The sequence below is a fragment of the Rhinopithecus roxellana genome, chromosome 8 (genome assembly GCF_007565055.1).
Source record: "Rhinopithecus roxellana isolate Shanxi Qingling chromosome 8, ASM756505v1, whole genome shotgun sequence".
In the NCBI taxonomy this organism is placed as follows: Eukaryota; Metazoa; Chordata; class Mammalia; order Primates; family Cercopithecidae; genus Rhinopithecus; species Rhinopithecus roxellana.
Genome location: NC_044556.1, coordinates 45,650,972 through 45,664,135, shown reverse-complemented (window position 1 = coordinate 45,664,135; position 13,164 = coordinate 45,650,972). Strand labels below are relative to the sequence as shown.

Sequence of the window (13,164 nt, the reverse complement as noted above, 5' to 3'; positions counted from 1 at the left end):
CGGAGGAGGCGCGGTGGGCGCTCTCACTTGTAAGCTCCTTGAAGACCAGGACATCGTTTAATTCAGCATCTTACTGTTCATAGTGTCTAGCACCCTGTCTTGCTCATGCGTAGCAGGAGCTTAACAAACACTTCATGCAAAGAACCTCTGACAACAGTGGATTCCTGATTCCTTCAGTGGGAAGAACCACAGCTGTCAAGCTTCCCCTTAGGATGTAGAAACCCAATTCCTCTTTCCTTTGCTTCTTTCTTCAGTTGGGTTCTTTGAGTGGGACTCAAATTGAGCCAGGTAGCACAGAGGAGCAGGCGAGGCACATTCGGGGACCATTGCTCCCCTGAACGTGGATACTTCTATGGATGATTGGCAGGCTCCACGATCTGGAGGGAGCGTGAGCACACCCTCAGTGCAGGGATTATCTGTGGACATCAGACCTTGTCAGTGGTGGCAGCCCTTGCTTTCCGTCAGTGCTCAGCAACGGGGGCTCTCCTGGGGTTCTGGGCTTTTGTAGAGCACCCTGTCTTCCTGTCATTCCCTTCTTCATCCCTGGAGTAGGGCTGCTGTTTCCACAGGGCACTCGTGTCTCTAAACTGTGTCCCAGCTGAGTCCCAGGGGCCTCCATTTCTGAGCTATCACAGCAGGCAGGCTTCTCTTCTGGAAGGAAAATAATAGTAACAGCCAGTGCTTACATGGCTCTTACAGTGTCCCAGGCTTTGTGCCAAGTGCTTTATATTTACTAACTCCTAAACCCTCACCACCCCCCTATGATGTAGATTTTGTCATTATCTCCAAATAGAGAGGAGGTAACCAAGACACAGAGCTGAAATAACTTGCCTAAAGCCATGCAGCTAGAAAGAGGTCTAGCTGAGATTGGAGCTCGGGCAGTCTGGCTCCTGCGTCCACGCATTTAACTCCCACATCAAACATTCCTCTTGAGAATGGGAGCAGTGGTGAAGTCTGGCCTTTCTTCCTCTTCTGTCTCCATTTAAGCCCTGGATGAGAGTCCTTCTTTTTACTGCTTGATTCTGTGGACCACCTCCCATCCTTCCTTAGCCTGTTTTTTTGTTGTGGCCTGGAGCCACGCTCTGGCAGGTGCTTGCATTTGAGTGAATGTGTATGTGTGTAAATTTGATTACACTTCATCACATGGATGCCCAGGTCCCCCAAGTAGGGTCCTCTAAGATGGGGTGGCAGTGGGGGAGGTGCTAGAGGACCCAGTGGTGGGTGCTCAGAAGAAGCGAGTGATGGCAAAGCCAGGGAATCCAAAAGGGCAAACACGTCTTGAAAGTAACTTTCCACTCACCTACCCCACCCCCACTGCTCCTTTCCTTGCCTTCTAATCTGATCTTGGTATTTATGGAGATGCTAAACAGATCATGCCCTCTGAGGATGGAGAAGGGGAAGACCCTATCGCCCTGTTGATCTCATTACTCTATGTCTTCTCAACAGATCTGCCGCCCTGCTGCTCATTCAGGCTTGGGGCTAATCATATTAATTGAAATATTAAACATTCACAAAAATGAATTAAAATGAACTGCCCTCACTCCTCCTCCCAGTCAGTAATTGGGGAGACAGCTGCAGGCAGCAAAATGCCTCCAGTCCTTTGCTTAGTTTGTGGTCCTTAGATTAGGTGTCAGTCTGAGAGAAGAGGTAGGGTTTAGGGGAGAAGAGTGGTACCTCTCATCAGACTCTCCTTGCTGAGTGACTGTGAACACATCTCTGGTGTTCTTTCAGGCCATGGGATGGGAGTCCTGTGAGGTAAGAACAGGGGAGCCCTGAGACTCAAATGCCTATTCTGGAAAGTTTTCTCTAGGAGGGAGAGAGGCTTCCAGGATACTTTCTCTGCCACTACCCCCAAGCTCACCCTCTTTTTTATTCCTCTGCAGTCAAAGCTAGGCTGCCCTACATAAAAAGATTATTGAATTTGTAAAGGGAGAGCTCTGATCCTGGCTTTAGATTCTTAGGAAATGAGAAATGCCGGATAATTGGGATATTTTTCAGAAAGGGCAAAATGTGGTGGTATGTGTGGGCAGAGTGGCCAGTCATCAAATACTGTGTGGCTTCACGGATTGAATATAAAGTGAAGACATCTGCGCAGAATTTATGAGAGTGCACAAAGAATTGATTCTATAACCTTTCTGCCCTCAAGTGACTTCCACCTCAAGTGGAAGGTAAGACAGGCCAACACAATACATAATAGTGAGTACTGAGACGCTGTTAAAAAAACAAAAAGTAGCCCCTCTCATACATGGCCATTTGGGCCATAGAATGTGATCAGTGAAGAAAGGGTTGATTGATTATCAAAGCACAAGAAGATCATAGATTGGCAAAGGGAGGATATCAATTTTCTACTTGGAGGTGGGGAGGTAGAGAACACTGTGCATGCCTGTGTGTGTCTGTGTGTGTAGGTTTGCTGGTCCAGGCTCTGGCATTGTCTAATATAATACAAGCCACATATATGGCTTAAAAATTTCTAGTAGCCATACATAAAAGCAAAAAGAAACAAGTGAAATTACTTTTAATAATAAATGTTATTTAACCTGATATACCCAAAATACTATTTCAACATGTAAATCAATTACATGTTATTAATGAGATTTTTTTCATATCACGCCTTCAAAATCCAGTGTTTATTTTATATTTGCTGCACATTTAACACCTACAGCCACATTTCAAATGTTCAAGAGCCACAGGTGGCTCATGGAGACTGTATTGGCTGGCACAGCTCTATATTGGCTGGCACCGCTCTGGAGGTGCCACCACTAGCTTCTCTGGAGGGAGTGTGGGGAGAAGACAGATCTTGGCCAACAGGAACCATTATCTCTGGTTAACCTCTTGCTCCTGCCGAAAAAAAAAAAAATCACTTCTGACAGATGGCAGCTTATCACTCTCTCACTCTATTAACTCCCTCTCTCTTAAAAAAAGACAACCAAAATGATCACTAACTGGGATGGGGTTCCTGGGAAGTGGCTTGTAGCCCACAACCTAATTTACTTCTTATGGTTTTCCCTGGCTTGGGAACTGCCAACACTTTCACTTCTTTTCCTTAATCTTTGCTGGAATGGACAGAGGCAGACCGTTGACAACCCCATCCACGACCAGGGCCTAATGCTGAGCTTGTTTCTCATGGTATTTTCTTGCTCTTTAGGGAGTTCTTCACAAATCTGAAAAGACAGCCTCCCTTTTTTTTCTCCTGCTTCTCAGAAGGCCTCTGCTGAGCACGATCTCTGCGGGGGTAGGAGCTTGTGTGTATTGATAGACAGGCTCATGCCCTTTCTCGTGGCTATTTTCAGCTCTCTGGCTTTATGTTTCACTTTCTCTTCTTAATTAGATACTAGAAGAACAAATCTTGAAGACCAAATTCCCTTTCTCCTCCCATATTCAGTTAGGAGTGGAAGAAAATAATTTAGAATTTATGAGGAGAACAGGGTGAAGAGAAAGTTAATCTACACAAGTCAGTCAGTCCAAGAGGGGGAAATTCTGGCAGAATGTCCCCCGGGTCCTTTCCAGCATCTTTAGTTGGAGAGAACGTTTCTTCCTTTGCAGAACTCAGCTCACTCTATGTTCTGGGGTGCTTCCACGTTGTTTGAAAAATCCACGGCTCCAGTGTCGAATGTGTACAGGACAGAGGGACGGGTTGGCTTCTGGGACAGTGGAAATGGAATAAGCCTGGGTTCTCTTTCCCCAGTACTAGGCTTCCTCTAGCTTCTGTCCAAGTGAGGGAGTCTGGAAGCAGATTCTGGGAGACCTTTTTTCCTGTTGTTTTACTCTAGAGCTAAGAAAAAAAACCTGAGGTTGGGTGGGGTCAAGAAGGGCTCATTCCACATACAATTAAGTCCAGAAATCAGTCCCCCAATTCTGGAAACGTGATCCTTTAGAGACTCCGCCCCGCCCCCCGTCCCGGAGCTCACCCCTCAGCTCCCTCAGTCCCTCGCCCCAGCTTCGCTGAAGGGGCCGGGCTTGGGGCCAGGGCGGGGCCTCGCCGGCTCGCGGCCCGTCGCCTTGACGACCGCAGCAAGATGGAGACGCCGCCAAGCTTGCTGCAGCGGCCCGACCCCGGGGCGCTTAGCGCCGCGCAGCTGGAGCAGCTGCGAAAATTCAAGGTGGGTGCGCCCGCGCCCCTACCCGGCTTCCACCAAAGTGTAGCTCCGCAAGGACTGGGGCCCAGACTGGGAACAGAGCCGCCAAGAGAAGGGGAGCGGGAGCCTGTTCCCTGACAAAGTGGGGAGGGTGCAGGGGGGACCCCCGGCGGACCTCTGGGTGTCTGAGCCCAGCACAGAGCGCCACGGGTGTCTGAGAGCGCAGGAAGAACTAACTCAGGGACTCGGCCAGAGAAATGGGCCGAAGTTACACACCCGACCTTAGTTAAGGCCCCTCAGCCTGAACAGGCGGCAGAATGATATTTTATCTGTAAGAAGATGGGTGGCTTAAACTTTCAAGCACCCTGGGGAAAGAGTTGGGTTAAATGCGCCCGCCGTTTCCCGCAGCCCTTCACATCTCCAGGGCTGAACCCTGCATCTGTCTCCTCATGGAGTGACTTTTTGTTCTTGCCCCCCAGATTCAGACTCGGATTGCTAACGAAAAGTACCTAAGGACCCACAAAGAAGTAGAGTGGCTCATAAGTGGTTTCTTCAGGTAGGTGGTTTTCCAGGTTCTGGGATTTGTGGCACCCAGGGTTTTCTTCGTTGTCTCTAGAGGTTTCCTTCAGTTATCTCTAAATTCTTAAAAATATGTCTATTCATTTACTTTAACCATAAGGATAAATACATACCATATGACACTTGGAAGGAAGAGGGAATTTGGCGTTGAGAAACCCAACAGCCATCCACTGGGTGTAGAACACTATTCTCAACCATAGGAACTTAACAAAATTACTAGTTGAACCTAAAACAAAAATCAGTTGTCTGGTTGGCCCTTCCCTACGTGAAAACATTACTGTAGAAAAATTCCAAGGGTTGGAAGCCACTCTTTTCTTGGGGAAGAGAAGACAATTTACCAGTGTATCCTGGAATATGTTCTTTCCTTCCCCTACCCTCCTTTCAGCCTGACATTTGCTTGAATGGAAACATATCCTAATGGGATGAAAGGCAGAGAATTAAAAAAAAAAATCACGGAGCATCAGTGGATGAAAACAACAGAGCTATCTCAAATGCTGTTTGGTTATAGACAAATAGACAAGGTTTAAATAATTATAATGGCACCCATCTCCAGGCATTGTGCTGTTTCCCTTAGCACTTACCACATTAGCACTTACCACACTGTATTGTAGTTGCGCTGTCAGTCTTCTGTTACTGGTCCAAAGCTCCGAGCTAGTGGAGTGTGTTTGTGTTCCCAATGCCCACGCAGTGTGTGGCATCTTGGAACACTTTTGCTGATCCTCCCAGCACCTCCACAAAAGACAGGTTATTGTTGGCTGGGCATGGTGACTCACGCTTGTAATCCCAGCACTTTGGGAGGCCGAGGCGGGTGGATCAACTCAGGTCAGGTGTTGGAGACCAGCCTGGCCAACATGGTGAAACCCTGTCTCTACTAAAAATGCAAAAATTAGCCGGGTGTGGTGGCGGGTGCCTGTAATCCCAGCTACTTGGGATGGCTGAGGCAGGAGAATTGCTTGAACCTAGGAGGCGGAGGTTGCAGTGAGCCGAGATAGCGCCACTGCATTCCAGCCTGGGCAATACAGCAAGACTCCATCTCAAAAAAAAAAAAAAAAAAAACAAGTTATTGTCATTTTCATTTTACAAGTAAGAAAATTTAAGCTCAGAAAGGTGGAGTACCTTCCCAAAGTTGCTGAACTAGGATTCAAACCCCCCACTGTATTGTGCTGTCAGCAGTTGGTCCCCATTTCCCCTCTGGACTGTGTGCTTATAGCCAGAGTCAGGCCCTCCTTTGTCTTCTCAAAAGTTGTTCAGGTTGGGCACAGGGGCTCATGCCTGTAATCCCAGCTACTTGGGAGGCTGAGGCAGGAGAATCGCTTGAACCCAGGAGGCAGAGGTGAGCCGAGATGGCTCCATTGCACTCTAGTCTGGGCAACAAGAGTGAAACTCAGTCACAAACAAACAAAAAAAGTTGGCCAGGCAGATGCACTGGCTCACGCCTGTAATCCCAGCACTTTGGGAGGCCGAGGCAGGTGGATCATTTGAGACCAGGAGTTCAAGACCTGCCTGGCCAACATGGGGAAACTCCGTCTGTACTAAAAACACAAAAATTAGGCAGGCGTGGTGGCACGTGCCTATAATCCCAGCTACTTGGGAGACTGAGGCAGGGGAATCACTTAAATCTGGGAGGCAGAGGTTGCAGTGAGCCGAGATTGTGCCACTGCACTCCAGCCTGGGCAACAGAGCAAGATTCTGTCCTATAAAATAAAAATTATAAAAACTCACTATTCATATTATAGACGTTTCTCCAAGTGGCAACAGATTCTCAGAGGGCAGATAGGGGAAGGAGAGAGAGAAAACTGAAACCTATCCAGTTATGAAGGCTGGCCAGGGATAAGCCTTGGGCAAAAGACAGTTTAGGGATCCTCTGTCAATATCAGACCTGAGGATCAGGCCGTCACCGTTTGCAACTTTTCTTCTAAAGGGAAATAAGATGATACCGTTCCTATCTTGGGGAGCTTGCTCTGCCTCCCGTGTTCATGCCGTTCTCCTGCCTCAGCCTCTCGAGTAGCTGGGACTGTAGGTGCCCACCGCCACGCCCGGCTAATTATTTTGTATTTTTTTTAGTAGAGATGGGGTTTCACTGTGTTAGCCAGGATGGTCTCAATCTCCTGACCTCATGATCCACCTGCCTCAGCCGCCCAAAGTGCTGGGATTACAGGCGTGAGCTACCTTTTGTTTGTTTGTTTGTTTGTTTGTTTGTTTTTGAGACAGAGTCTTGCACTATCACTTGGGCTGGAGTGCAGTGGCGCAATCTCGGCTCACTGCAACCTCCGCCTCCAGGGTTTAAGCGATTCTCCTGCCTCAGCCTCCCAAGTAGCTGAGATTACAGGTGCCCATCACCAGGCCCCGCTAACTTTTTGTATTTTTAGTGGAGATGGGGTTTCACTATGTTGGCCAGGCTGGTCTCAAACTCCTGACCTCATGATCTGCCTGCCTTAGTCTCCCAAAGTGCTGGGATTACAAATACAGCAGTGATCATGTCCTTCCTTGGCTGGAAGAATCTTCAGTAGTTCCACAACATTGCTTTTTTGGGTTTATTGTTAAAGATTCTATTGAAATATACTGAAAAGTGACATATCCTAAGCTGGATGAACTGTCACAGGGTGAAAATACACATGGTACTATTGTTCAGATGAAGAAATAGAACCTTACCAGCACCTCACACCCTTTGTGCCCCTCCCAGTCACTCCCCTTAAAACAGTAGCCACTATCCTGACTTCTGCTAGCACGGATTTATTGTGCACTTTTGTATTTTATATGAATGGAATTCTACACTACGTGCTCTTTTGTGCCTGTTTCCTTTTGCTCAGTAGTATCTTGTAGATCCTCCTTTCTCAGTGCTGTATAATATTCCATCATGTGTTATGCCGTGTTTTGTCTATTTCCATTGTCTTTCAGACTGAGTATAAATGTCTCTCCCCAGCATTCAAGGCCCTCCATAATAGAGCCTCTTCTGTTTCCCACTACTCCCTGCATTCTTCCCTCACTCCAGCCAGACCACATTTCTGATCATTCTGCTGACCCATGGAGCTCAGGCAAAGATGGCCTCTTGAGTGCTCTTTTGGACTCGAGATAGAAAGGTGTCTACAACCCACTTCCTACCCTCAAGGAAGTCATAGTCTATAGAACACAAACTGTTTCTCTTTCTGGGCCTTTGCTCTTGCTGTTTCCCTGGATCTGGAATGTTCTTGTCCCTTCACCCTCATCCCGCCTACTGCAATCCCATGTGTACTTCAAGGGTCCTCTCAAATGCCAGCTGCTTTGTGAAGATTGTTGGGTTCCTCCTCTCAGTAACCTCTCTCCCCACTCTGATCTCCCAGAGCACTATTTAATATCCTCTTTAGCACTTGTCAGAGGTTCCTTGACCTTTTGGACATTTGGAAACGAACCTGTTCCTTTTTACTTGCTTGGAAGTTATTTGAGGTAGGGCTATATTTTATTTTATTTTGAAAAAAGCAGTCACTCATATCCAGTGCAATTACTTACACAAATTTGTGTTCAATAATTATCAAAATGAATTGAAGGAGAAGGGGGGCAAAATTCTTGAAGCTTAGGATAAGGAGGGGCTTCCTGGGGAGTTGGGAGGCCTTGGCCAAGAGAACATATTATAGATAGCACTGACCTTGGAGTCACAAGACCTGGGCCCTCTTTACTTTATTTACCAAGTTTATGAACTTGGGCAAATCACTGTGGCTGTTTCACAGGGTTGTTGTAAAGTGAGACAATATTTGTGAATGTACTTTATGAACCATAAAACTCTATGCAATATAAGGCATTTTCAACTCTCTAGTGGCATTGGCCCTGCAGGTGTTACCACAGTGTCTCTTTGCTGGACTGAGGGGCCAACAACCATCTGAGGTCCATCTTTTAGCTCTGTTTATTGTATCTCCCTCCGCCCCTTGAATTCATGGGTGAGCTTACTCAGGACATTGTGGGGCTGCATATCTCCCACCAGTCGTGGGCCGGCCGGCATGTTCTTCATCTTTGCCTCTTGCCCTTGGCTTGAGATCTGGTTCAGTGAAAATGGTCGTTGAGGCTGGGTGCCGTGGCTCAGCCTGTAATCCCAGCACTTTGGAAGGCCGAGGTAGGGGGATCACATGAGCCTGGGAGTTCGAAACCAGCCTGGACCCACAGAGTAAGACCCTGCCAGGCCGGGCGCGGTGGCTCAAGCCTGTAATCCCAGCACTTTGGGAGGCCGAGACGGGTGGATCACGAGGTCAGGAGATCGAGACCATCCTGGCTAACATGGTGAAACCCCGTCTCTACTAAAAATACAAAAAACTAGCTGGGCGAGGTGGCGGGCGCCTGTAGTCCCAGCTACTCCAGAGGCTGAGGCAGGAGAATGGCGTAAACCTGGGAGGCAAAGCTTGCAGTGAGCTGAGATCCGGCCACTGCACTCCAGCCGGGGCGACAGAGCAAGACTCTGTCTCAAAAAAAAAAAAAAAAAAAAAAAAAAATAGCCAGCGCAGTGGCACATGTCTGTAGTCCCAACTAGTTGAGAGGCTGGACATGGGAGGATCTCTTGAGCCAGGGAGGGTGATTGTGTCACTGTATTCCAGGCTGGGTGACAGAGCAAGACCCTGTCTCAAATAAATAAATAAATGCACACATAAAAAAGGTTGTTGATGGAATGACAAGCCCCACTTGACTGCAGCACAGCTCTTTTGTGATGTAAGCAATATCCTAGTATATTGACATTTAGGATGCTTTGCTCCTTGCCTTAGATATGGAGTTGAAGGAAAATCACGAATGAAAGAGTCTTTGTCAGGAGTCTGCGGGTTTATTGACTCCCAAGATGGTCGTGTCTCAGGTTAATCTGTGAAAGCACAGGACCTGAAGCGTAGCCACAGCCTGCCTTAAAGTCTGCTTTACCTCCCATCCTATCCCTTCATGTTTTCCAGAGAAATATTTTTGAAAAGACCAGACAACATCCTAGAATTTGCTGCAGGTGAGTAAGGCAGCATCGGTTTTGGGTATCTGACAAAGCCAGCACGGGGAGCATGTTTATGAGTTTAGACTTGAATGAGCCCAGGATTCTCCCTGCAGAGTCTGGGGTACTCCTTCACCCGATGTCCCCCATGGGAACTTTTTCTCAGCTTTTTCTTTCCTCCATCATCATTTCCTCAAAATGAGGACAGACCAGAAATGAGGCAGAACTTCCTCGTGGTGAGGATCGTTAAGAATTTTGAGATTCCCAAAGGAACATAGCGGCAGCTTTTCCCTTGGGAATCTTAAAACAGGGCTCTCAACCCTAGCTGTGCATCAGAATCACCTGGGGAGCTTTTAGAACTACTGATGCTCAGGCCCCACGCCCAGAGTTTTATTTAATTAGTCTGGGGTGGGGCCCAGCATACAGAGCTTTAAAGACTCCCCAGGTGATTCTAATGGACTGGCTGCCCGAGATGCCTTAAGGTCAATGGTATTTAGAGGGAAAGGATGGGTCCGACAATTTCTTGGGTCCTGTTAGTCCTGAGAATTGGGTACTTCCCAGACCTCAAACCATTGCTAATGGAATCTCAATACGCCTTTGCTAGCGCAGCAGATGCTGCCTCTGATTCACAGTGTGCTGGGTGTATAAAAACCCTCATCTGGCGTCATCCTGTGAGAGCTTGGCTCTCCTCTGAGAGGGTATTCTCAGAGAAGGCGTGATCGCTCAGAGACGGGAGCTGGCAAGCCGAGCTGAGACAAGAATAATACTTGGCATTTATTTGGGCCCCAAGATGGGCCTGGAGCAGAAAACCCAGAGAATCCCTGAGCCCTCTGATGGCTCTCTGTGCGTCAGCAGGCGGAGGAGCAAACGGTGCAGCACAGGGTAGGTGGGGGGTGGGGGCAGGCACAGCGTGGAGGGGCGGCAGCCAGCCTCTGGGCGCCCTTCCTGGGAATGTTGGAGCTGGCAGACTCAGAACTGCTTGGGTGGGGGCAGTGACCGCTCATTTTACCATATTACATTGTAAAGGAGGGCCACTAGTAGCAGTCCTGCTAGTACCAAGCCATCCTAACTTTTTGGTGGAGTAAGCTGTTTCCTTCCGTGGGTAAGTCTTTTCCCTTTGGGTATAGATGATGTCTTCTTTTTGATTTTTATCCCAGACTACTTCACGGATCCAAGACTTCCCAGCAAGATTCACATGCAGCTAATTAAAGACAAGAAAGTGGCTTAATTAGCAAAATCATGATGCTCGGCTGTTGGGAGAGACCAGACAGAATCCAGCCTCAGGGTGAGTGTTAACCTCACTTACAGACAGAGGCTTCTTTACTCTTGTGAAAATAAGCTCTGGTTTGTTGGTCCAGGGTGTGTGTGAAAGAAATCAAGTGGAGAATTTAAAAGAGAAGTTTAATGCAAATGTTTAGTTTTTCCTACACTGTTTTGGGGAATTAGGGACTGTGAAGAGAGGCCCAGGGTTGATCTGTCATGTCAGTATCAGGAAGCTTCTTAATGTAGTGGAATGGATTAAGAGAGTGGAATTGGCAGTACAGTTCAGGGGTAAAGATGGCAACAGGGAGATGGGGAGGGGACCATTAGCATCAAGATGATGTTCCTGCTGGTGGTCTTTCCCGTGTGACCTTGGTGGTGAGAGGAGAGATGTTTCCATTGCTTCTGGAAGGGGTGGGAGCAGTTTCCCTCCTTGCATCTTGGATTGGGCACTTTCCCATTCCTGCCTCATCTTCAAGCCAGGCTGTGCCATTGAGGCCACCACAAGTTTTTCAGGCAGAATTATTCCTGAAATGATACTGAAAGTGGGATTAAAAAAAAAAATGAGGTGGGAAAAGGTCACACTCCTAATCTAGTGGAACCATTTTTGTTTTGCAGGGTCATCTGGAGGCATGAGAGCCCTCCTGCCATCAGTGTGGGTTTCCAAGCTGCCTTGGGCTCTGTCTACTGTCGCAAAAGCTTTCAAAGATATTCATTAAACACAGACCTTCCTGCTCTCTCTGCTTTATTTCACTCAAGAGGAGGAAACCATCCTTCATGGGAGGGCTGCTCTGCCCCACTTTGACATGTGAGGCAGCAGGCCTGTTTCCGCTTTCAGGGCGGCCAGGGGCCTCTTGCTGGGTCAGTGGGCTGTCATGCCCACCCCCTGAGAAGAACACAGCTGATCACGGGGGCACAGAAACAAGCGAGTCGATGCTTCAGCTGTGGTTTTGTTTTCTTGTTTGTCTTACTTCCTGGGTTACTGTACAGAGTGTAAGGTGATGATTAACTTTGATTTCCATAGAAGCAATTGTAAGAGGAATTGGGCTGGAAGGACATCAAGATAATGTGAGATTAGCCACAGAAAACCCATTCAGGGTCATGGATATTGTGAAATATGTGCCCAACAAGGGATTTGGGAGTTGTGGGCTTTGTTCTCGAGGACTTTGGGGAACTTGCTACCCATCCACTTGATTTCAGGTAAGAGGTATGGGAGTGGACCAGATGGCCTCAGGAAGTCCTTTTCAGGCCTAGGAGCTTGGGGGTCTTTCGTGGTTATGTCCTACCCCTCTGGCCTGCACGATCCGCTGGCTCCACTGTAGAAAGAACCTCTCACCTGTGCGTTACTTGTCAACATCACCATAGCAACAGAAGCCCAGACCAAAGCAGGGGTTGTATTATTTTTATTTGCCTTGTCTCTGTCGGCCTTGTTCCTAGCTGCCATCACCTGCAGTAGTAGAAAGGGCAACAAAACAGCGTGTTTAAAGAACTATTAAAACTATACATAATAAGCTATGGAATAGGAACTTGAGGAGTTATTTTTAGTGCCTTCAGAGTCACACTTCAGGAGCTATGGCACTGACAATAAGATATCCTTCTTTAGAAAATCCAAACGAACACTTTAGCAAAAAACACACATGTACTAAGGACCTCTGATGTGAAGTGTTACATTAGACAATGCGAGAACTTTTCCTGGGGAAAGAGACCTGGAACAATGTGGGGAGAGAGCAAAGCATTTTCCAAGATGCTGTAGCACATGATTTAATACTGGGAGAGTATAGTGGTTCATTCTTGGGGGAGTTTCCTGGCAGAAATAAGAAATCCTTTTAAAATATTTACACTTGAGGGACATTTCAATGCCTGCCTGAGTAAAGAATGAATTTAGCACATGTTCATAGGGCATCTACTTTGTGTGAGATGCTGTGCTATGTCCTGGGGGCAAGACATAAAGATAGTCCCGCCACAGAGTTGTTTATAGTCTGAGGAGTGGGCTTCTCTTCTCCCATAACTTTACCTGTCTAAATATCTCACCTATTAGACTGAAAGCTCCATAAGGGCAGGGACCAAACCTGAAAATCTAACTTGTTCACTACTGAATTCCTGACTCCTAGCAGTCTTTGGCAAATAGCAGGCACTCAGCAAGCATTTGCAGAGAACATGCTTGTCTGCATAATTGAATGAGCAGTCGCATTACATCAATTGCTATATTGGCAATTATATACCTCTGATGGAAGTAGGCACATAATATAAGGGGAGGTAGAAGAAAAAGCACCAGGTTTGCCTGGGAGAGTGAGGGCAATCCCATGAGAACTGGCATGT

General features: G+C 47.4%; 1 protein-coding gene across 1 annotated transcript; it reads left to right on the top strand.

The window, feature by feature from the left end:
- Positions 1 to 3,961: 3,961 nt before the first annotated feature.
- Positions 3,962 to 11,582, top strand: RIIAD1 (regulatory subunit of type II PKA R-subunit domain containing 1). The gene is made up of 5 exons (XM_010387144.2): positions 3,962 to 4,100; positions 4,556 to 4,632; positions 9,557 to 9,603; positions 10,743 to 10,870; positions 11,464 to 11,582. The coding sequence occupies exons 1-4, from the start codon at positions 4,017 to 4,019 to the stop codon at positions 10,811 to 10,813; spliced, it is 279 nt and encodes a 92-aa protein (XP_010385446.1). The 5' UTR covers positions 3,962 to 4,016; the 3' UTR covers positions 10,814 to 10,870; positions 11,464 to 11,582.
- Positions 11,583 to 13,164: the final 1,582 nt, after the last annotated feature.